The 23,222-nt window shown below is 42.4% G+C and overlaps 2 protein-coding genes across 5 annotated transcripts in view; both read right to left on the bottom strand.

Annotated features, from left to right (window-relative positions):
• LOC110970391 (unconventional myosin-XV-like) overlaps positions 1–7,291 on the bottom strand; it is a 191,809-nt gene extending 184,518 nt beyond the window's left edge. The window contains exons 1-3 of the mRNA XM_051945996.1: positions 7,155–7,291; positions 1,194–1,257; positions 577–690 (exon numbers count right to left, since the gene is read on the bottom strand). Coding sequence (XP_051801956.1) covers positions 577–690; positions 1,194–1,257; positions 7,155–7,291 — 315 coding nt within the window. The remainder of the gene's footprint in view (positions 1–576; positions 691–1,193; positions 1,258–7,154) is intronic.
• Positions 7,292–7,417: 126 nt separating this feature from the next.
• On the bottom strand, positions 7,418–22,962 carry LOC127533163 (unconventional myosin-XV-like). Of its 4 annotated transcripts, XM_051945615.1 has the most exons (14): positions 22,715–22,962; positions 21,903–22,033; positions 19,308–21,812; positions 16,330–18,579; positions 16,100–16,219; positions 15,635–15,952; positions 15,188–15,385; positions 14,735–14,976; positions 10,256–10,649; positions 9,504–9,586; positions 8,991–9,054; positions 8,791–8,900; positions 7,903–7,977; positions 7,418–7,555 (listed from the first exon to the last, which is right to left on the bottom strand). In XM_051945615.1, exons 3-14 carry the CDS (start codon positions 21,753–21,755, stop codon positions 7,420–7,422), a joined length of 6,438 nt encoding a protein of 2,145 aa, XP_051801575.1. In that variant the 5' UTR covers positions 21,756–21,812; positions 21,903–22,033; positions 22,715–22,962; the 3' UTR covers positions 7,418–7,419. The 4 variants fall into 4 exon arrangements, with proteins under 4 accessions (XP_051801575.1, XP_051801578.1, XP_051801576.1 ...); XM_051945618.1 differs by lacking the exons at positions 16,100–16,219; positions 16,330–18,579; positions 19,308–21,812; positions 21,903–22,033; positions 22,715–22,962 and having other exon boundaries at positions 15,558–15,668; XM_051945616.1 differs by lacking the exons at positions 7,418–7,555; positions 7,903–7,977; positions 8,791–8,900; ... (2 more) ...; positions 10,256–10,649; positions 14,735–14,976 and having other exon boundaries at positions 15,250–15,385; positions 15,558–15,952.
• Positions 22,963–23,222: the final 260 nt, after the last annotated feature.

Genomic DNA, 23,222 nt, shown 5'->3' with positions numbered 1-23,222 from the left:
AAAACGTCTCTAAAGATCACAAAACTGAGTGTAACAGAACTTTTGCAAAGCCCGGTATATATATATATATATAACATGTAGACATTTCAATGCCTGGTCCCACTAAAGGTATATTACCTGAAGAATACAATGAACACAACAAACAATGCAGCTGAAAGCAAAATTCTTTATATCCTATTTGACATGTTCAAGCTTAATTGTATTCTCAGGATATACAAGAGGCCATTTCATGCAATAAGCAGGACTGCACATGCAAAGTGGTTTCCTGCTTACATTCAGGCAGTACAATGCCATAGCTATTGAGCTTTTGATGTAAGAACTTAGGTGATTTTGGTTATTACAAAGAAACTCTTGCGAGCTATATTTTTTGTTATTGTATTTGTCCCTAAAAATGTACCTTTAGTTGTACCAGGCATTAAAATGAACAAGAAACTTAAGAAAACAAGGGTGGTCTAATAATTTTCGTATTAAAACACGTTGGTATCAGTGAAGTGTAGTTAGTACCAGTTAGTACTAACTCCGTTTCCTGGTCTCTCTCTCTCTCTCTCTCTCTCTCTCTCTCTCTCTCTCTCTCACCTGATTCAGATAGTAGTACGTCTCAGCCTCCTGCAGATACAGTGACCGCTTCTCGTTATTAGGAAGACCTGCCAACATCTCATAGAAGATGTGGTAGTTTCTCTCCGATTTGGCCTGTCAATAAATAATGCAACAGACAGACAAATCACGTACGTGCATACATATTCATACACACTTACACATACATATGTGTAAGCATATATGTATGGGTGTACATATATGTACAATATATATGTACTGTATGTATAGATCTGTATCCGTATGCACATAATCTATATATTGTATATATTGTGATTTATAAATATATTTTGGAATTATTTTATTTTCCAGTCCCATGGCAAACTAAGGTACTGAAATTTTGTTCCAATGTGCATCAACTACTGTACCGTATCAATAGAAATAAAGCGGTTGTTCTATTCTATTTTCTGAGCTACAGTGATCAAATCAGAATCGTGTTTGTGAATTTTCTGTTGACCAAGTAATTGGTAACTGAGGGACTCGAATGAAGGATGCTGCTACAATCCCTTATTTCTCACTATGGATCAGGTGTAAGGAGACTCCACCTGACCTGCTGTGTTGTGCATGTGTGTGTCTGAGTGTGTTCTTGTGTTTTTCACCTGAAAGACAATGCGGGACTTCTCCAACAAGTATTGAGACGTTATGGCACCGCTGATTACACCCCTGGTAAATGTCAGAATCAGAATCAGAATCGGTTTTTATTACCAAGTAGGTTTTTACACTTACAAGGAATTTTCTCTGGTGCTCTTGGTGCAAGTACAGATAAAATAATATAAAATAGTAAGTAAAGAGATGTAAGAAATATGGTTAAAATAGACACACACACACACTGAGTAAATTTCTAAATTACTTCTGACAAACATGGATCATCCACTTCACATCTGCCTCAGTGAACAACAAAACATCGGTGGATGGCTCCTATCCCTGCACTGCAGGACTGAAAGATTCAGGAAATCTTTCTTGCCATCAGCAATCAGACTGTTTAATTCAAAAGCAAAAAGATGAGACCAGACAATTGAATTTCCCTTCGGGGATAAATAAATTCATTCTATTCTATTCAGGGCTGTAGTCAAGTCCACTTTTATCAAGTCCAAGACAAGTCCAAGTCTGGACTTGTCGAGTCCAAGTCAAGTCAGAGTCCACAAGGTCCGAGTCCAAGTCCAAGAGATCAAGATTAAACCCTAAGACAGAAAAAAATATATTTTCTTGACCACTTGTAATTTTTGTGATGCTACAATCTGTTTTCAGTTGCACTGTAATTCATAGTTATCCAAGAGGATGTACAGTGTAAAAAGGATCAAATTAGAGCAATTTCATTACTGTACTCACTCTCCTTGGACAGCATGCAATCCTCACTCCGAATAGATTATTGAAAATGTAACAATAATCTTGTGTGTGCAGATAAACAACAAAAACATACAAACAAAATGTTACTTTATTAAGCATTTCTCTTAAACATCTTTAAAAAAACAAAAAGAACAAAAACAAATCTGCTATATAAGGATGTCATCTGGACCCACATCACACTATACTTCTTTATAGATCCTAATATAACATCCTAAATGTGTCAGTTTGTAATTTTTTTTCAAAATCAAGATCCATGCAGTATTCACTGATAAATTAACATTACTAATCTTGCAGCGTTTGCAAGAAAGTGAAATGACATTCAGCCCTCTACTAACTTTAGTGAAAATCAGTTGAAATTCGGTAATCCTCATAAACAAACCAACAAACAGAGGCAGGTGAAAACAGAGCCTTCTTAATGGAGTTAATCATCTTATATTTCTCAAATATAAATTTGTTTGCAAAAACATATTTTAACAAAATAAGCTAAACAAAAGTGTCTGTCAAAATGAACACAACAGTACTCACAGAATACCTCAAAATTAAAGGGTGCCTCTAAAGTCATCGGGGGCCTGTTTCACGAAGCAGGTTCAAGAAACTCTGAGTTTCTTCCGCAACTCTGAGTTGATCTACTCTGAGATAGAAAACTCTGAGTTTTCGGTTTCACAACGGCTGATTTGAGTTGGGTTATACTTTGCCAGGAGTCGTGGAATCTTGGAACTAGGAGGAGAATCCTGACATGGTTCTGCACTGGACTCCTCTCCAGCATGGTTGTTGTCCAGGTCATTAAGGTCAATCTTTTCTGCTTCAGCTATCAAGCTCTCTGGAAAAAAAGAAAACAAATACACAACTTCATAGGCACCTTGAAAATATAATGTAATATGAATACAAATTTTAGATGTGGCAGTAACTGCAGTGGTTATAGTACTAACAGTAGTAGCAGCCCTGAACAAATTGATTTTAATTAGTATATTTTTTATGCTTTAAAACATTTTTCGTATTTGAATTCATTGTCTTCAGTCTTATTTTTGATTGCACTCTTGACTTTTCTCTCTTAATGGCGAATGTGCTGCCACTGGTCCTCACATCCATGTCAACCCAGCTCATTCCAAACTGAGGATCCAGCATGGCAGCTTGCATATAGATGTCATGACTGAAGGCTTTATCATGGCTATGGTCCTCATCAGCCATATGAAGTACAAAGAAGATTCCTGAGAACCTTCGCTTGAGTGACTCTTGAAGCGCCCTGATCAACGGCTTGCAGAGACTCTTTGGTGAATCCAACTGAATTAAATGAGTGTTAAGTTCAAGCACTGTTGGAACAACCGTGCTTATTGTGATTATCTTTTCTCCCTCTCTTAATTATGTTGCTTCAGAAAAAGGTCCAAAAATCAAACAGAGTTCTCTCAACTGGGCCCACTCTTTTGATGTGATAACAACGTTCTTAAAGTCCACAGAGCACATCTCTGTCAAAGCAGTATGATCCAATTCTGTGACAGCCTGTATTTGTTTAAAGGTTGAGTTCCATCGAGTTGCACTGGCCACTGGGATGCTTTTGCCACTACCAAACACTGACTCAAACTTGTCCTTGAAAATTGTGCTGCTATGCAGTAGAGTTGCAAGCTTTGACACTTTGTAAATTACTTGAGAAAGGCACTTCATCTCTTTTAATCCATCACCCACTACTAACTGAAGACTGTGAGCAAAACAGGACAGCTGTTGCCGGGATCCTTGGGGAAAGTCCTCATCCAGTGGTTTACCAGCTATGTCCTCCTCATCCTCACTTTCATCTGAGTAGTCTGTCATCACCACTTTAAAGTGCTTTTCATGTTAGATGCATTATCTGTGATAATGAAGTCTATCTTGTCACTTATACTGTATTCTTTCGTCAAATGCAGCTACAATGTTTTCTGCTGTGTGACAACCTTTGAATCTTTTGCAGTCAAGGAGGAAGGACTTCAGAGTGTATTCATTAGCTGTGGCGCTACAAGCATGAGCTGTTACACCCAGGTAAGACCTCAGTCTGCGATCTGACCAGATGTCAGCAGTTACTGAGATGAATTTCTGATCTGCCAGACTGGACTTGATACACGCCTTGACTCTGGTCACTAGTTGAGGTATCTGCTTGTAAGTTATAGTGATCTGGGGACTGGGATGTACCTCTCATCAATGGTGTATAGAAAATGTCGAAAACGTAGATTTTCCACAATTGATAGGGGCAGGCAACAGCCAATGACAAGGTCGTGGAGGATGGCTTGGTTGATGGCAGCTTGCCTTGATGAAGAAATATTATACACTTGAACTTGCGGTGTCCGCTGTTGGAAGGACTCAATGGTCGGCTGTGAACATGTCTGTTGCTGGCTTGTCCGGTACTCCTGCACTCTGAAGAATGAAATACAGTATAATCTATTAGTACTGGAATCAAACAATAGGCAAGGAATTCATTTTACTTAAAAATGGTAAACCGTAACAGTAGGCATTTACAGTATTTCACAATTCAGTACTTTAGTACATAGTGGCTTTGGATTGTATGCAATCGTTAACACCCCTAAGCCTTCTGCACATTTTTTTCACGGTAAACGGTATTACCGGCTGATTAAAAATCACTTTGTAGACCTTTGAGGGAGCTGATAACCGTTTCTATTCTGTTTCATACCACATGGTAGGTGCAGTGCACTTAAACTGTCAATTTCCGTGCACCGCCTTGGCAACGACAAACATGGCCGTATTCTGCTGGCCTAGTTACAGTCTCTTTATCAGAGCTGAAGCCGCACAAACATTAGTATAAAACCTCAACACACGACCGACATGCAAGCATACGAACACAGCATGCAAAAACAAAACAGGAAAAACTAGTGACAGTTGAATGCAATAATTACAAAACTGACACAGTCAGTAATATAGCTAGCTACTACTGGCTCGGTTGTGGATTAGCAAACTGTGCTAAAGTTGTTGCTGCAAAGCTAACAACATTCAGACAAAAATAAATGACTGGTACTGTGAAACATAGTAAAAATTAATGTTACTGAGCAGCCAGGCCGATACGGTAAGAGGTAAACGTGTGGGATGCCTGCAGTCTACCTGGAGATTAAACTCGGTTGGCTGGAGGCAGATGCTTGGCGTGGTCTGGCTTGGCGGCCCAATGCCACTGAGCAGTGCAAACTGTTTAGATGCTTCCCTCTTTCAACACACGATTAAAATGAATGGGTCGTTATCTGGCTTCGTCTTGACCACGAGCTAATCATTTGAATCAGTTGTGTTGAAAGAGGGAAACATCCACGCCATGCAGGACAGTGGGCCCTGAGGGCCAGAGTTGGAATCACTGTCATTGCCTCTCACAAACGTCTCACATATCAATAGCTAAAATTGGGAAAATACACCTTCACTTCCCAAAAGGAAAGAATATAGCTATAGCAAAATATCTACCCAGGGACACAGTTCTACCGTCACGAGGTTTAATCTTCCCACCCGTGAAACTGTTCTTTTGTTCCATTCATCAAAATGTAAAAATATGAAGACATGGAGTTTGCTGTTTAAAGAAAGAATACCAGTGGGCGGTGGCTTACCTCTCCTTGTGGTGTCTCTGCAGGTGTCTCACAAAGTTAGATGTTGTTCCGTACAATTCCGATATAGTTATGCTGCAAAATTTACAAGTTGCTTCATGTTTCCTCCTTTTCAAAGACATTTTTGCTAACGGCAGCTCTCTGTGATTTATAAAAGCAAATTGGATCACCGACATGACTTCAGTAAAAAAGACCGCGTGCGTAGTGGCATTCTGGCGCTTGCAGTCAGGTAAACCAATCACATGCCTGGCTGCCCGGTAGCCATGGTTACCGGGCAGCCGATGTCAATGCCTGTCTATTTTGAAAATCTGAATCAGTTGGCTTCAGGTTTGTTTTAAGGAAGGAAGTTAATTCCTGGAATAAAAACAAGGTTGGACTCGGTCGAGACGATTAAAATATTTTGCGAGTCCGATGGCCAAGTCCGAGACAAGTCCAAGTCAAATACCAACGAGTCCGAGACAAGTCCGAGACGACAACAAAACGTCTCAAGTCCGGACTCGAGTACTACAGCCCTGATTCTATTCTATTCTATTCTATTCTAAAGTAACAGGTCATGCATTTCTAATGTGTTTGGATGTTCTTTGTCATAGTACTAATGGAAAATCAACTAATTATCAAACTGTGCTACATGTTAGCATATCAAGGTGTGTGTGTTTATGTGTGTGTGTGAGAGTGTGAGTGAGAGAGAGAGAGAGAGAGAACGAGAGAGAGAGAGAGAGAGAGAGCGAGAGAAAGACTAGTCACAGTTTAGCTAAAATATAGGCTGTTTGTTGCTGTTGAAGAGGTCCACATTTATTGAATGAAAACTACAGCAAACCTCCATCCTAATGTAGAAAATGGCGTCTGGGTTTTTAATGGAAATATCGCTGAAATCCATGATGTCACACGTTGCCATAGCCACAACCAACTGATGTCACCAGAGAAGAAAATACTGAATGTGATTATCTTCTTGTCCCTACCAAGAATAGGTTGAATATTTAATGAATATTAAGTGTTTTGAAATTTAGGTTGAAGAGAAGATGACTTTTAAATATCACGTGATCAAATTAAGATGAATAAAACATATTCTTAATAGGAATAAGTGAGGGAGTTAGAAGCAGGGTGGTCTAACCCACAAAAACATCGAACTGATCTTCATATAATTTCTGTAATATTTATCTAATTCACAATCCAAATATAGCATTACAGTGTTGCTTCGAATGTTACACCATTCTTGAAAACACAGATTAATTACTCAGATTAATCACACGGCTGCCGTGGATTAATTTCAAATAATCACAATTAAATATCATTCATTTTTAATCTATTTTAATCACATTTCAAGACTCAAGAAAGAATGGAATATATATGTACTTAAGGTGTTTATTAAACACTTTTAAAGTTTGACGGTAGAATCCCATTTTATGCAATTCCCCTAAAATATCAAATTTTTCAGCAGTCCTGTTGTGTGTGCAAAGTTTCACACGTTTTTAAGTATTTTTAAGCAGTATGTTTAGGTTTTCGCACTATTTGGTGCTCGGACCCTGATAAAGGTTGGATTCCCATCTAGTTTCATGTGTTTTCTTTTGTATATTGTGGAATCCACTCTTTAAACATCATTTAAAATCAATACCATAAAAGCTCCACTGCTGCTGTCAGTGAGTTTCTACTCACCCGTCCATGTAGATCTGCGTGTATTTGCCAAAGCGTGATGAGTTGTCATTGCACACTGTTTTGGCATTCCCAAAAGACTCCAAGAGGGGCGTGGCCTCTAGGATCTGACCAATCATCACAGACAGAAATGTTATCATTGCAACCTTTGGAGGTTGTCATGGGAGCAACATGAGATGAGGAACATATTACCTCGATCTGAAAGCAAATGATAGATATGACAAAAAAGAACAGAACAAAGCATTAGTTTAAATTGCAACCAAAAAAGTTAAGTGTGTCTGCAGGTACGTACAAGCAGATACTGGATATCTACCTGTTGTGTGACGTTGCGTTTGTGATGTATGGCTGTCAGGTAACGCAAGATCAGTTTAGTGGCTTCAGTCTTTCCTGACCCACTTTCTCCACTGGAGTAACAAAGACCATTAACATGAGCCTTTAACTCATTTAATTTTCTTTAGTGCTTGTAAATATTCAATCTGGGCAGGAAATCAGTATGGTAAGAACATGGATGTTGTTAAAACAGTAATCTCAGGAAAAGAAAAAAAATGACTTGGAGTTTGGTCTAAGTGCAATAGCAGTAAGAAGTCTCCTCTGCAAAAACCTTGCTTAACTTGCATGAGTACTTTTAGCATTTAATTGCTCTATGCAGTGTATATACAGGAAACATTTTGTATTTTCCTTTTTTGCACTTGTGCCTTCAGCTGCAAATCAAGTTAAATGGCTGATCTATAACAGTGACAGAATTTCATACCTGATCACAATGCATTGGTCCTTTTTGGCATCCATCATGGTGGTATATGAGAGATTAGCAATGGCAAAAAGATGACTGCAACACAATAAAACATTTTTCTCGTTTGTGATGTGTGCATGTCTGGTGTGTGTGTGTGTGTGTGTGTGTGTGTACTTGTACTTGCTACATGGTGAGTACCATTTTCTGCATTTAACTATCAAAGTGAGGACATTTTTACAAAGTGAGGATATTTTGGCTGGTCCTCACTTTGAAACAGCCATGTTTGAGGGTGAAGACTTGTTTTTAGAGAACAGGTATGAATTGAGGTTTGGTTAGGGTTAGGGTAAGGATTAAGTTTAGGCAATCAGTTGTGATAGTTAAGGTTAGGGTAAGGCTCTAGGAAATGCATTACGCCTATGGATGTCCTCACTACTACTGAGAGTGCTGGCATTTTACACCTTTACTCACCGCGATGTTGTATCTCAGAGCACAGCTTACGACACACGTAGACAGATGTTGTACAGCAGCACAATCATACACAAGCACACAGTCAGTCAGAGAGTTATATTAATCATGTCTCTGGAAAGAACTAGAAACCTTTCAGAGAGCTCATAGTCCTACTAAAGCTGCATAATTCTCTAAACGTGTCATTTTACTGAGCCCAAATTATTAGAAGCTCTTAATCAGCATCTGGCCCTTCTTTTCGAAAACACACATAGTTAGATCATTATAAGTTAAATATAGCAGATGCATCCATTAAAGTGTGCTCAGCAGTCTATGAAAAGTGAGAACAACTTATGTCTTAATGTTTCTATCTTTTTTAGATGCTCTTCTTATCAACAGAAGAAACAAGACTGAAAACATTACTTTCCTGTTGAACATAAGAAAGACCGAACAGGTGTCACTTACGGAGGGTTGTCATTCAGACCGTGGCCTTCATACTGAAGCACCATATCTGTGCCGTAAATGTTGAGCAACTTGTACGGGTTCACAGACACAAGGATACTGCCAATATAGGTCTGAGAGGAAAGACAGAAAGTAAAGGGATACAGCTGACAGTGTCGGTGTCATTTCATGGTATCAGTTTGCATATTAGAAATTAAGCATACGTATACAAGCTCCTGGTCATAGCGTTTCTTCAGGTTCATCAGAACTGTGGTCTCATTCAGCTCACTGAAATTAAACAGACAGGAAGGTAAAGCATGTATTCCCAGACTGGAATAGCATTCCACATTCTCTTTGACATCCAGTATTAATTACTTTTCAAAGGCAATCATGATCTTTCTGATTTCTAAAAAGCCAATGAAGTGACACAAATATCTAATGCAAGGGTTCCTCAGGTATTGAAGTGATGATACTTGCACACAGATCTGCAAGTGTTGCATTTTCATAAAATACTCATACTTAACAGACATAATGATAAAACTTTCTTTCTGAACTCCACCAGTTTTTGAAGACTTCCAAAGCCTACAGGTACACTGGGACACACAGCAAATTGCTGCTTGAAGAAAGTGCCATGAAATGAACTGTGCTACTCTGTGTCGGAGCAACAAAATGCTTGTGAGGGTGTGACATGAGTGAATGAGCAGTGAGGCTGTTTGCTAATAGTGGATTATGCTTACGGGAGCTGTGTCATATCCTCCATTCCCTCCGCCCAGCGTTTAACCCTGTGGCCTGTTGTAGGCATGCTTAAAATAGAGTAGATCTGGACACAAACACATAATGGCATGTAATTACTCCAACACTGGCGAGTAGCAATGCCAAAGCTTGAGGCATGTTGTCAACACTTGATGCAGAGCTGTTGTAATACATACAGATTCTGAACTCTACAGGAAAAACATTTTGTGGGGCATGCAGCTTGTATACTTCACAGTTATTGCTCGCACACTGTCTATAATGCACTCATTCCTATTCCAATGTAGTGTCTGTTATGAAAATTATTGTATTTGATGATTGACTGTTCTTATTCATTGTAATACTGTGTGATGTGTTCTACAAGAGGAACAAGGACACAAGCTGCTTGCACAGGAGTTTGAAGAATAAGAAACCAGTCATACCCGCCTGCCTGTAGCAACCAAGAGATAACACATACCAAGATGTGTAACTCATGTTTATGTGTCTGTATAAAAGCTGTGCTCTTTTCACCCTTCACCAGTCACTTGCCCAGACTGTGCTCTGTGCAAGTCGATTCCTTGCACAAGTAAAACTTTGCTTTGACTTGAGAGACGACTCTGAGTAGTAATTTGTCAGGAGAATTCTTTAGTGGAAACCAGACTTCTCCAGTGTCCACAACAACAGTCACAAATTAAAAGAGGTCATAAATCCTCCTACAAATAGGGAACAGACACATATTAGTAAACACATGATTTCATACCTTGTCATGCCAGCTATGACCTGGTATTGCCTCTCTGTCAGGAGTCCAGTCTGGATCTTGAGGCTGTCTGTCGTCAACTCGAGATGTAGGTGAATATCTTTCTAACACCCCATCTTCTCTGTACATGGACCACTTAGACAAATTCTGGACCGTCCCATGTGGTAAAACCCTCTCAGCTGCCCAAACATCCTCGCCTCCTTCCCCACCTCCTTGGGCATTCCTGGCCCAGTGGCCTGAGCGTGGCCCATATGGAGGAATCACAGCATAGCGATTGTCCTCACCCTGCAGTCCTGTTGGCACCAAGTATGAGGCATAACGGAGGTGCTGGTTTTGGATGGCATCAGACAGGCTTGGGTTGTGGAACCGACGTGTGAGAAGAGACTTCTCAGGCAGCCTGTGAACAAAAAATAATTCTAACATGGTTGTACTACTTCGGCAAAATATGATGCTTAAATAGCTCTGTGCAATTTTGTCAATGTAATTTCAATTGCAATGCACGTGCCTTGTCCACAAGCTTTGATATGGGAAAAAGAATCTTTGAGACCCTCTGAAATTGAAACGTGCATTTTAACTGGACAAACTTCGGACACAGTTACTTAGTCCAAGATGTAAATAAGTCTGTTAGGCTGAACATTAGGAGTGTAAGTGTAAACAAAAGTTACAGTAGAGAAAGCAGAAAAATGAAAAACACTGTTTAAATTCATTTTCAAAAACACAAATTTTTGTGATTTATTGCCATAAGTACAGGGGTTAATTTGTGCTGGATCCTGCCGGAACAGGATCCGGCACCTCTTGATTTTGATCTGTCTGTGTTCCGGGACTTATATGAGCAGATCCGGTACCTCCGTCACAGGAAAAAACATCATGTCAACTGCATGAAATAATATATGTATATATATATATATATATATATATATATATATATATATAAACATATTAATTCACAGAACAAATGTTACTAATTTCACGTTGTTTAATACAATTAAAAGTCAAAAAATAAAAGTCATTTAAAAGAGTCGCAGATCTGCTGACGCACTGAATCAAACCCCGCCTCTGACAGAAAATTGTCGCATCTGAGATTATTCATGAAGAGAGTAAGCAAAGGGCTAATCAAACATATCACAGTTAAATTTACTGTCATTTTTTGAAAAGAAGGAAGGGGTACGCGATGATGACTCAAAACGAGTCCGAATAACACCAGCAAGTGACGCCGAGTCGGACGAGGGCAGTTGCAGCGGTCATGCTGACCGACTGCTTCAGGAGGCTAACGTGGCTAACCCCAGGGCAGAAGAAGAGCTGGAGCAAGAGTCGGGAACCACAGCATCAGCTAGCTCAATTTTGCCACAGGAAGATTCAGAGGAGTGCGCATTGAGTGGAGAAGAATGTGGGACGTCCAGCAACGTGTCAGGGATGGGCTACAAAACAATTTGGACAGAAGCTCAGTTCAAGCTGAAGCAGACTTGCTACCCCTGGCTTCTTATGGAAACTTCAGATTTGGGCTGCACAACATGTAAGGCTGTGGGAACTCTGGGACCAGAGAAGACAGGGGGGATAAAACTTGCAAAAGAATGGGTCTCATGCACAGTCACGTCATCTGCTACGGATATTTTTAAAAAAGTAGCGCACACTCAGAAAAAAAGTATTTGAACATGCCCGTACCAAGGCTCACCTAGCAGCAGCAAGTATTCTTGAGAAGGCTAAATCAGACACTTTAGGACAGGTCTTAATTAATAGTCAGTCTGAACAGATAGCCACTACAGCTCGCATATTTCACACTGCGTACAAGGAGGCTAAACGCCACCGTCCCGCATATGGCTTGAACATGAGATTGATTGTCAAGAGTTAAATGGACTTGATATGGGAAGGATTTTACATTCCAACGTTGCGTGTGCAAACATACGAAACACATTTCTGAAGAAATGAAAAAAAACTGTTTGAAAAAATAGTACAGTGCGCACCCAAACTCAGTCTAATGCTGGATGAGTCAACCAGTTTAAGCAAAAAGAGTTGCTTGATAATATACCTCAGAGTTCAGTTGCCAGATATGGAAAAGCCAACAAACATTTTTACTGATCTCGCAGAGCTAGATGATCTGACTGCTCAAGGTATTGTCCATAAACTATTGTCTGTGTTAGAGAGCCTGCATTTAACTCAGGATTTCCTCTCTAAAAACCTAATTGGAATAACGTGTGATGGTGCTTCTGTCATGTTAGGACGCAAAAGCGGAGTAGCAAGTCGGCTCCAGGCCATTTTCCCCAACATTACTGTGTGGCACTGCTCAGCCCACAGACTTGAGCTCGCTGTCGCGGATGTAGTGAAAGAGATGGGGGCTGTAAATCACTTTAAAATATTGATGGACAAATTATATGCGCTGTATAGCACATCTAACATAAACCGAATGGAGCTGAGAGAGTCTGCAGAGAGCCTAGATGTCCAGCTATGCAAAATAGGTCTGATTTTAGACACTAGATGGGTGGCATCAAGTTTTAGAACAGTTGAAGCAGTGTGGAAGAACTACCCAGCACTTTACAAGCATTTCAAAACTGCATTGGAAGATTCATCCCATGATAGTGTTACCAAGCAAATATACAGTGGACTTGCAATGCGCATATCATCACGTGCATGGCATGGCTCGGCTCAGTGGGTAGGGTGGCCGTCTTGTAACTGGAAGGTTGCCGGTTCGATCCTCGGCCCGTCGTGCTCATGTCGAGGTGTCCCTGAGCAAGACACCTAACCCCTAATTGCTCCTGGTGGGTCGTGGTTAGCGTCTTGCATGGCAGCTCCCGCCATCAGTTTGTGAATGGGTGAATGTGATGTATCATGTAAAGCGCTTTGGATAAAAGCGCTATATAAATACAACCATTTACCATTTACATGCATTTGTGAACAACTTGGGCATCATGTGCGATGCATTGCAAGAATTATCGGAGCTTTCCGTTGAGCTTCAAAAATGAGACATCACCATCATCTCGGGACACAAGACAATTTGTCGGGAAATCAGGGTACTTGAGGCCATGTCAGATCGACCAGGGCGCTACACTGCAGTCAGCCAGAGAGGAATTGAGGATAACTGTTTCCATAGAGTCACACTGAACGAAGGAAAATCAAGTGACAGAACACTTGACCCAAAGCAGTTTTTCCTAACTGTGGCTAAAAATTTGGAGGACCGCATGTTATCACAAGGAGGCCGGTTGTTAGATAAAACTGGATACAACAAGTTTATTGAGGAGTTAAAGGTGCTTTACCCTCAGTACTGGCCTGAGGATGCAGGAGCGCTGTATGGAGAGACTGAGGTTGAGTCGCTGTGTCAGCGCTTTAACATTGCAGACCCACGCTCAGTCATAAGGGCCTACAGAATGTACAGAGACTTTGATGGAAAAGACATCCCTGATGAACTGCTGGAATTACTTGTTGCTGTAAACAGCATTCCTGTTTCAAGTGCTGAGTGTGAGCGCGGATTTTCTCAAATGAACTTGATTTGCACTCCTAACCGTGCCTCATTGCTCACATCCACCATATCACCTCTACTCTTCATAAATCTTGTTGGACCCCCCGGCTACATTTAATCCGGTCCCATATGTGAGGTCATGGGTGGCCAAAGGACGCAGAGATGCCACAGACGCACGCAGTCGATGTCGAAACAGGGAGGAGGAGGAGAATCCGGACATGGCCGTGATGTGGGGTGTTTTGGACTGTTAAATATGGTAAGCACACTGTCTATTATTAGGCCGCCATGCCAGATTTTAAATGATAACAATAGAAGATTTGTGTGATCCATTGTTAGCTCTGAAGCTCTGAACTTTAAAAAAAAAAGTTTTACAAGTTAGACCTGTTAATGTGTTGTTGTTCATGTTAATTGCGGACCATATCCTGTAAGTCCCACCTCTGGTGAAGTGGGCATTCTTTCAACGGTGTCTGTTCTGTGCAGCGTATAGCCCTATAATAATAATAATAATAGTAAATAATTGTCAGAACATTTATACTATGGTTGCTATTTGAAATTTAGGCTTGTAAGTGCCACAGCATGGTACGTGGGCATTTGCGTGTTGTTTTCAGCACTGTTTTCTGAATGCATTCCGGGACCTGTATCTGTCTTGACATTACCACGCTGTCATGTGCACCATGTGTTCCGGTACCTTATGATTTACAAATTAAGCACTGCATAAGTATTTGAGTGTTTCATACCAAAATGACTATTGTGTACAAGAGGGTTCAGGATGAATATGCACACTGTTACATTCCCAGCAAACATTGCTCAATAGTGAAATTTCCGCTTTAGGATGCAATGGATCATCTACAGTCCTTTGGAGACAAACAATCTTGTTTTGTTTCTGGGATAGGTTTACTGTGTTTTTCTTTCTACATTGGTAAAAAGTTAATGTCCAGATAGTGGCTTTCTTAACACGTAATTCTGTGCAACTCCCAGAGCAGCCAGTTGGGTAATATGTCCTAGCTTCCATTAATAGTGTAGTTTCCTACCTGTAATTGACACCCCGTAAGTCCTCCTTCTGCAGTGCAGAGGCAAGATTGGGAGGGGTGGGTTTAGGCACACCTGACAGTACAGAGTTGTCAGACAGATGATAGAGACCTGCGGAACGAAGTGCCTGGTTTTGCCTTAGAGCAGCTGCTAGGTTTGGAGATGATGGCTTCTGGCCAGGGATAACCAGGGAACCGTCAGCAAGCTGATATGTCGCATTACGAAGGTTCTCATTCAGAAGAGCCTAGAGATGGCAAGAGAAAGACACCAGGTACCTTTTCAAGTCTATGATGACTATAATTCACTTAAATGTGCAAACTACGATTGTACAGTTCACGTAGGTTGGAATGCTATGCTTGAGTTTAAACAAACATAGGGACCCAGTTACTGAAAACAGAGAAAATAAAACAAAAAAAGATAGTGCAGCAAAGGTAAACTATAGTATAGGTACATACTTTAGACAGGTCAGGGCCAACTGGTTTTCGTGGGTCAATTATGATGGTTCCATCAGGCAGTGTGTAGGACACACCCTTTAGATAGGGATTCTGCAGGGCAGCTGTCAAATTAGGGCTCTTTGGTTTCCTTGGGTCCACGATCATAGTTCCATCTGGGAGGGTGTATGAAGCTCCTTTCAAGGCTGCATTGTTGAGAGCCTAAGGATTACAACAGCTGGTTTCAGTTAAGGACGCCCTGTGATATTATTAAACTAGCGCAAGTTAATTAGTCTCTAGTGAATTAAAGCAGCAGCTTAGGTTACTAGCTGTGATTAGCAAAACCAAAGCTATGTCAACATGTGGGGACTTCTTCAAATGCCCAAACACATACCTATGTACACAATCCATACTGCTTGAGGGAGAAGGAGAGGAAGATAACACACTTATATTTCTGAATCCACAGCTAACCTTAGCAAGGTTGGGTGATACAGGTACATTGGGGTCTTGAACGCCCTCTGGAAGTGTAAAGGAGGCACTCCACAGTGCAGAGTTTTGAAGGGCGTTGGATAGGTTTGGAGAGACAGGCTTCCGTGGATCAATGATGATAGTGCCATCTGGCAGGGTGTAAGATGCACTTTTTAGGTAAGGATTTTGAAGCGCTGCTGCAAGGTTTGGTGACTTCTGTTTTTTAGGGTCGATCACAATTGTCCCATCAGGAAGAGAGTAGGAGGCTTCACGCAAGAGTGGGTTGTTTAGGGCCTTAGCCAGGTTTGGGGAAATGGTTTGCTAAATGAGCAGACATAACAAAGTGAGAAAAAAATTCATTAGTTTTAACTAATACATGGTTAACAATGGTAGGAGTAGAGTGAAAAAAGGTTTACTGCAATGAGAGGTAAATTCAATTAAAGTAAAGGACTGTGAGCTATGGGTTACTTGCTGTCTGGGATCTATAATGGTGCCATCAGGAAGAGTATATGTTGCAGACTTGAGGTCCTGGTTCTGAAGAGCTCTGGACAGGTTGGGAGACATTGGCTTCTGGGGTACTCGAGGGTCCTATGTAGGTAGGGTTACAAAGTCATATTATTATTGTAATAAGACAGTTACTATTGCTTTAGACAAACATAAATGAGAAAGTAAGAATGACACACTCCTTTTATACCGACCCTAATAACTGATCCATCAGGCAGGGTGTATGAGGCTCCACGGACTTGTTGGTTTTGCAATGCACTACCAAGCAAAGGGGAGGAGCGTGGATCTGTATAAGGTGACACCAAGGTTCCATCTGGCAACCGGTATGATGCCTGCATTAACTGGGGGTTTCGCAGGGCACTTCCTAACATTGGTGAAGAGGGTGGTTGGGGCCCATATGGGGACCGTCTCATTTGCATAGGTGCCTGATAAGATGCTTGGCGAAGGTTTGGGCTCTGCTCAAGAGCACTGTGGAGCTGAGGCCCAGCTGGTGCATAAGGGTTACGATGTTGCATCATAGGGGATCTTAAAGCTGAGACATTCTGCAAACCAGATTGGTTTTGCAGTGCATCGTGGAGCAGTGGTGCTGGGCCAGGTTCAGAGATATAATCGTATGGAGTAACAACAGTTGGCCCATACGGTGAACGGAGCTGTGGAGTCTGATAAGAAGCCATGCCTCTTAGCGCCTGACCATGTCTCATAGCTCCAGAGAGTATTGGAGTAGAAGGTACAGATCGGGCATATGGTGACTGAGGTCTCTGAAGAGGAGACACATAGGATGCGTCTCTTACTGCTTGGTTTTGCAGAGCACTGGCCAGCACTGGGGAAGGGGGGGGCAAAGGCTGCTCATAAGGTGACACTGGCCTAGGTAAATGGGAAGCAAAAGATGCATCTTGTATAGTGCGATTCTGCAGAGCACCAGACAATGCGGGAGATGAAGGGGCCATAGGTTGCTCATAAGGAGACACTGGTCTCTGTAGTGAAGGAACATAGGATGCATCCCGAATTACCTGGTTTTGTATTGCACCAGACAGTGTAGGAGACAAGGGAACATAAGGTTCTATTAATTCTGTACCCATGTCATCTATACCTACAATTTGGGTTGACGCTGGTCCAAGGGTGGAAGAGTAAGACGCCTGTCGGATAGCCTGGTTCTGTAAAGCACCAGATAGCATGGGAGAAGAGGAAACAACAAACTGTTGTGGCTGATCAGTGTAAGGATCAGCATATTGTCCAGACACATAAGGTTCTGGTTTATAAGTGGGTGGATGGACAGCACGAGGGGGCAGTTGGGGGGAGGACTGATGAGAAACTTGAGGAGAGAGGTGTGGGGATGCAGGATGGGGCATGTGTTTAAGACAGAGTTGTGGAGAGGCCGGAGGCATCCTTCTTATGGATTGCTGGGCCATTAGGGGGCGTCCTCGAGCTATTGGACGTGGAGGAAGTCTGCCAGATTCTCTCCTCCTCAGGGGAGCACGGTGGACCATGTGAGGTGAGTGGAAAGGAGAGGCGTTAAGGGAGGAGTCAGTTGTAAGAACAGAAGACCTATTGCTTCTTACAGAGGAGGCACGGAATGGCCGCACATTCTGGGTCGGTGGAGGCACTGGACGCCCTCGGAGACCCATTGGAGAGGGTCTAACAGTGCCTAAAGGAACATTCCCCCCAAATCTAGGCCTGGCCAATGGTGTGGGGTCCCTGAGAAGCCGAGTTGACCGTCGAGACAGGGTTGGAGATGTTGGTGCAGGCCTGGGCCCTGCAGGGGATAAACTACGGCGAGATGGGGAAGGAGAGGGAGATGGTCTTCTGCTGAGCTGTGGAGAGTGAGGGGGGGATGCATGACCAGGGGAGAGAGGAGGGGAGGGAGACCTATGCATCTTTCTCCCTACAAATGGGCTGCTGGCAGGAGTGGGTGATGCTGAGGGACTTGGCCTCCTCATTGAAGCACGGGGTGACGGAGGTGGAGAGCGTTGCCTCATTGATGCTACTGGTGAGTGTGGAAGACTACGTTGAATCACAGAGGTACGGGGGGGGCGGGTGGTTGAGGATCCTTGAGCTATGGGAGACGGTAATCTTTGAGGCTGCATTCTGTGACGAGCGAGTGGGGAGGCCATAGCGGAGGAAGGAGGTGACATCAGTCTTGACATAACAGAGGGTTGTCTTTGGGCATTAATGAATCCACTCCTCATGGATGGTTGTGGGGAGAGTCTGTGTCTCTGAACAAGCATAGGAGAGAGTATTGGGGAAGCCATTGCAGAAGGATGGCGCTGCATCTGTGGGGAGGGCATGATAACAGAATGGCGGGATGGAGTTGGAGAGGGTTGCAGGCGCTGTGCAGGAAGGGGGGACATGCTTGCTTGCTTAATTATCATGGCAGTTGGAGTAGGGATTGATGGTAGTCCATAACCCTGCTGCGAAATCATCACTGGGTCAGACATCATTTGCTGCTGTTAAAAACAAAATAGTGTATGATAAATGGAAAACAGAAAAATCTAGCAAGCTTAAGGATGCAGTTATCATCTACGAGTGAAAGTGGATGAAATACTATTGTGTACCTAACTATTTTAATAAACCAACTATTTATTACCATGCTGCTGAGAAACACCTGTAGAAGGTGCAACTCTTCCATTGCTACACATTGTATAACCAACTGATGCTTAAAACGATCCTCATAATCTGCTGCAGTTTGTTAGCAGTTGGTTCCTGAAGTGAGCTGGATGTCAGGTGTGTTGTGTCAAAAATGAATTTAAGTAATACTCCAGCTTCACAGGTATTAAACCACTCCTCTGTTCTCCAACTTTTTCTTCCCTTCAAGTCATAGATACAGTGAGTGGTTGAGGAGAAAATTAGAAATAAAAAGTATAATGATTAGATGGTTATAAAAGATAACTTGGAGATTTTCTAATCTGCAAGAATATCCACTGATTATTCCTATTTAATAGTATATTATAGAAATGTTTTAGTTACTCCAGCACTACTGTCATTAATTGTGTTGCACTATAGTTTTGGATTTCATTACTTTAGAGGTACCAATGTTAAGCAAGATTTTCTTTGTTGGTAGAGATACAGTGTCCTTCCACATTTGTTGGGATTTCTTAAAACAAGGCATGTAACTCACTCCAGCTCTGAAGAGTATGGTTAAACAGAATTAGTGACATAGCACAGCTAGAATTACCTGTGGTGAAATCAGCTGTGGAGACATCATCTGTTGCTGTGGCAACATCATTTGCTGCGGCATCACCTGCTCTTGTGCCGACATCATTTGCTGTGCCATCATCTGCTCTTGTGGGGACATCATTTGCTGGGGCAAAATCTGTTGCTGTAGTGACATTATTTGTTGCTGGGGTGTCAAAGTCTGTGATGGCATCAATTGGGGGGACATGTTTTGCTCTTGTAACACTATCTGTTGGTGTGGTGACATCATTTGAGGGGGTATCATCATTGGTTCTTGGTGGGGCAATATAGTTTGCTGTGGGGACATCATCATTTGCGGCTGAGGAGACATCATTAGTTGTTGTTGCTGTGACATTGCCATTTGCTGCTGTAATGACATCATGCCACCAGGTTGACCCAGTGCAAGAGGAAACTGGTCTTCATACTGGATTTCTGACATGTCTTCAAATTCTGGATCTGATGGCAAAGTAGGTGGAGGAGGCAAGGGAACATCTAGACGCTCTCTCCCAAACAGACGCACCTGTGGTCTAGGAACTCTGAATGTCACGTCCCCTCCCTGAACTCCACCAGTATCATACCCAAATTGATCCAACTGTCCAGCACGCTGATCCCCAAACAGTCCCTGTGGTTGACCTAGTCCTTGCCCTTCAAAGCCAAACAACTGCTGGCCTCCTGATTGGAATCCAACTGTCTGCTGGGAGCTGAAGTCTTGGTAGGGCATGCCAGCATCGTTATAGCTAAGTTGATAGTCTGGTGATAAAACACCTTGGATTCCCATACCTGCTGCACAAGGGTTCTCATAAGAACCTTCCTGTCCACTGTCATAGTAACCCATTTGACCATCTCCATAGTAAACTGTCTCACCATTTTCATTATAGTAACCATGAGCCTGAGGGTCAAGGAATTCATCGACCTCTCCTCCATACATGAGGTCCTCACTCATTTGTGCATAGTAGTCCAGACCCTCCTCACCATACATTGCTTGTTGTTGTTGGTAATCATAGTAATCAGCTTCCTGGTTGTCATAGTAACTTTGGGCAGGGGAGTAAGGGTTATAGTAATCCCCCATCCCCTCATCATAAAGATCACCCTTATAATATTCTGCATTTGGATCATACAGTCCTTCTTCTTCATAGTAACCCAGGTCCTGATAGTCTGCCCCCCTTGCCTTATCGTCATAGTAATCAAACTGACCCTCGTCTCCATAACCATTGTCATACCCTCCATACCCTTTCTGGTGGCCTGAATGACCATATCCATACATGTCCCCTCCATGTTCAAAACCATCATTATGGTAACCATGGAGGTGACCTCTGGAGCTAGCTTGTTGGCTATGTGCTCTACGCCCACCCCAGCCATGATGTCTTGAATTTCCTCGCATTTTGGTGGATAGGAAGCGCTTGGTCAGCCAATTAGTTGCCGCCGCAACCTTACCCAGTAATAGGCTGCTGTTCTTGAAGTCATCAGCAGGCCCGTCACTATCCTTTTTTCCAAACAAACTTTTGAAGAAACCCTTCTTGTCATTTGATTCTTTCCCTCCCCCTAGACGAAGCAGCATATAGGTTGGCTTCTTCCCACCATTTGCTGCTTCCTTGTCTTTGGCCTCTTTCTCCTTTTTCCTCTTTTTGCTGGCCTTAAACCTCATCATGAATCTAGATGTGTTCTTCAGCATAGACTTCCGCCGTTTCTTCTTGGCAAGTCGGGTCTTTCTCTTCCCTAAACCCAAGAACAAACGTGATGTACTTTTCAGCTTCTTCCTGCTGTTTCTGCGCCTCTTAATACCAGAAAACTTCATGAACATCCTGGACATGTTCTTCAGACCTTTCTTTGGAATTTCCTTTATTGGAATCTGTGGAGCTTCTTCTTTCTTTTTGCCTTTTTTCTTTTTTGTATCAGCATCAGATTTCCCTCCTTTATAGTGGTGGTCATATTTGGATTTTTTCTTGGATTTGCTGTAAACCTCTTCATCTTCATCATCCTCTTCTTCATCTTCATCCTCCTCTTCATTCTCCTCTGAGTCTTCCCCACGTCTAGACTTCCCTCCTTTCTTTCCTTTAGCTCCCTTGCCTCCTCGCCCCTTCCCTCTCCTGTCATCCTCAGATTCTTCCTCATCCTCATCACTGAACTCTTCATCCTCGTCCTCGTCACTCAGGAGCTCCTCCTCTTCTTCCTCAGACTCTACTTTTTTACCTTTACCTTTGTCTTTTCCCTTCTTTCCATCATCCTTCCCCTTGGATGGCTCCTCTTTTCCCTTCTTTCCCCCTTTCTTATCATCCTTTCCACCTTTCTTATCATCTTTTCCACCTTTCTTATCATCCTTGCCAGCTTTCTTGTCATCTTTTCCTCCCTTCTTGTCCTCCTTCCCCTTCTTTTCCTCCTCTTTCTTCTTCTCTGGTTCAGGTTTTCCACCCTTCTTTACGTCCTTTTTGGCGTCTTTCTTGCCAGGCATTTTGATGAGTGGCTAGGAGCACACCATTCCCTCTCTACAGGATGCAATGCAATTAACCTACAAACACACAAACACAGAGATATTACCCTTACAGTGCTTTGAAGGCAATGCTAGAGTAGGATTTCAAGTGAAAGAAAAAAAATTGACCTTTAAATGATTCCCTATTCAGATATGCCTGCTTGACTTTGTGCAGGTACTACATGCAGGTTCAGTGTCTGTGTAGTGACACTTGGCCAATGCAGTTCTACACCGCCTCAATCCGGTCCCCATGAAGACTTCTGTCCAGACAAATATAACAAATTAAGCACTGTTCACTCTGGCATTTTATATCTCTGCTCCATTCAGGAACAGTACGAAAACTCAAAACCCATAGCTAAGCACCACAAACTGTCTTATACATATCAGGTTCAACTACTACCTTATCCAGAGATCTCAAAGCTGCTACTAAATCCCATTTTCCTGCTCCAGATCCCACACACAGTTCTTTGACTGTCAGAGCTCTGACGTATTTGCAATGCATACAGATGACCCAGAAATGTCCAATTTCTATCCATCAGTCTCTTATTTGAGAGTTCTGATCTCTGCATAGATATAGCAGAAGATTACAAAACTCAACCCCTCAATGCCCAGCTCAGCAGTAGGCTAGGGGGTCAGTGGGTTTAGGGAGTCTGAGTTCCAAACACCTTCTATAAATCTAAATTTGCCTTTGTATGCACAGCATGGTGAAGCTCAACTCCACAGTAAGCTCTCGCAGGATATTTTTACTGTGTTGGTTTTGCTAATTTCCATCACAGTATGATCTCCACAGCATTTGCTATCTGTAAAAGTGGATGCAAGCACTGAAAACACACAAACACAATGTGCAGCTCTTTCTCCAGCTCAAGTGCTACGGTCCAGTCTTTCTCCTGCAGAAAGCAACACAGAATTCCTTCTTCAGGACAGCGTTCCATCATAGTCACCTCAGCTGCAATGACAAATGGAACAAAAGAGGAAGTGTGGTGTTCGTGGCCTGCAATCTTCAAAATTTCTTTCGTCGCACGCGCCAGTTTTCTTCTTCAGCAGTTAAAAAAAACACTATGCCAGTGTCTCTAGGTCACAGAGCTTCTTCCTTTGACCTATTCTGTCCTCTGTTGCTCACTACAACACATTCACTCACTCAACACGACACTCTGTTCACGCCAGCCTCCTCAGAGTATGTGACAGCGAGTGTGTGTGCGCGAGTATATGAGTATGTGTGTGAGGACGAAAGAGAGATGAGTCGCCCCCTCGTGTGTGTTTGCGTGTGGATATGTATGTGAATGTGCGTACTCGTGTTTGAAGAGCTCCTTGCGGTGGCTCGTAGAAGGAGTCTTAATTTGTCATCTGGCTCTACAGGTGAAACTGGAGATCTCTGGGTGGCTGAGGGGGCGGGGCATAAATAATACAAAAGGTTGAGAGAGAGAAAGAGAGAAGAAAGAAAGAGAGAAA

The sequence above is a fragment of the Acanthochromis polyacanthus genome, chromosome 3 (assembly GCF_021347895.1).
Source record: "Acanthochromis polyacanthus isolate Apoly-LR-REF ecotype Palm Island chromosome 3, KAUST_Apoly_ChrSc, whole genome shotgun sequence".
Classification (NCBI taxonomy): domain Eukaryota; kingdom Metazoa; phylum Chordata; class Actinopteri; family Pomacentridae; genus Acanthochromis; species Acanthochromis polyacanthus.
Note: the sequence above shows the minus strand (reverse complement) of the source record. Positions and strands in the feature narration are given on the sequence as shown.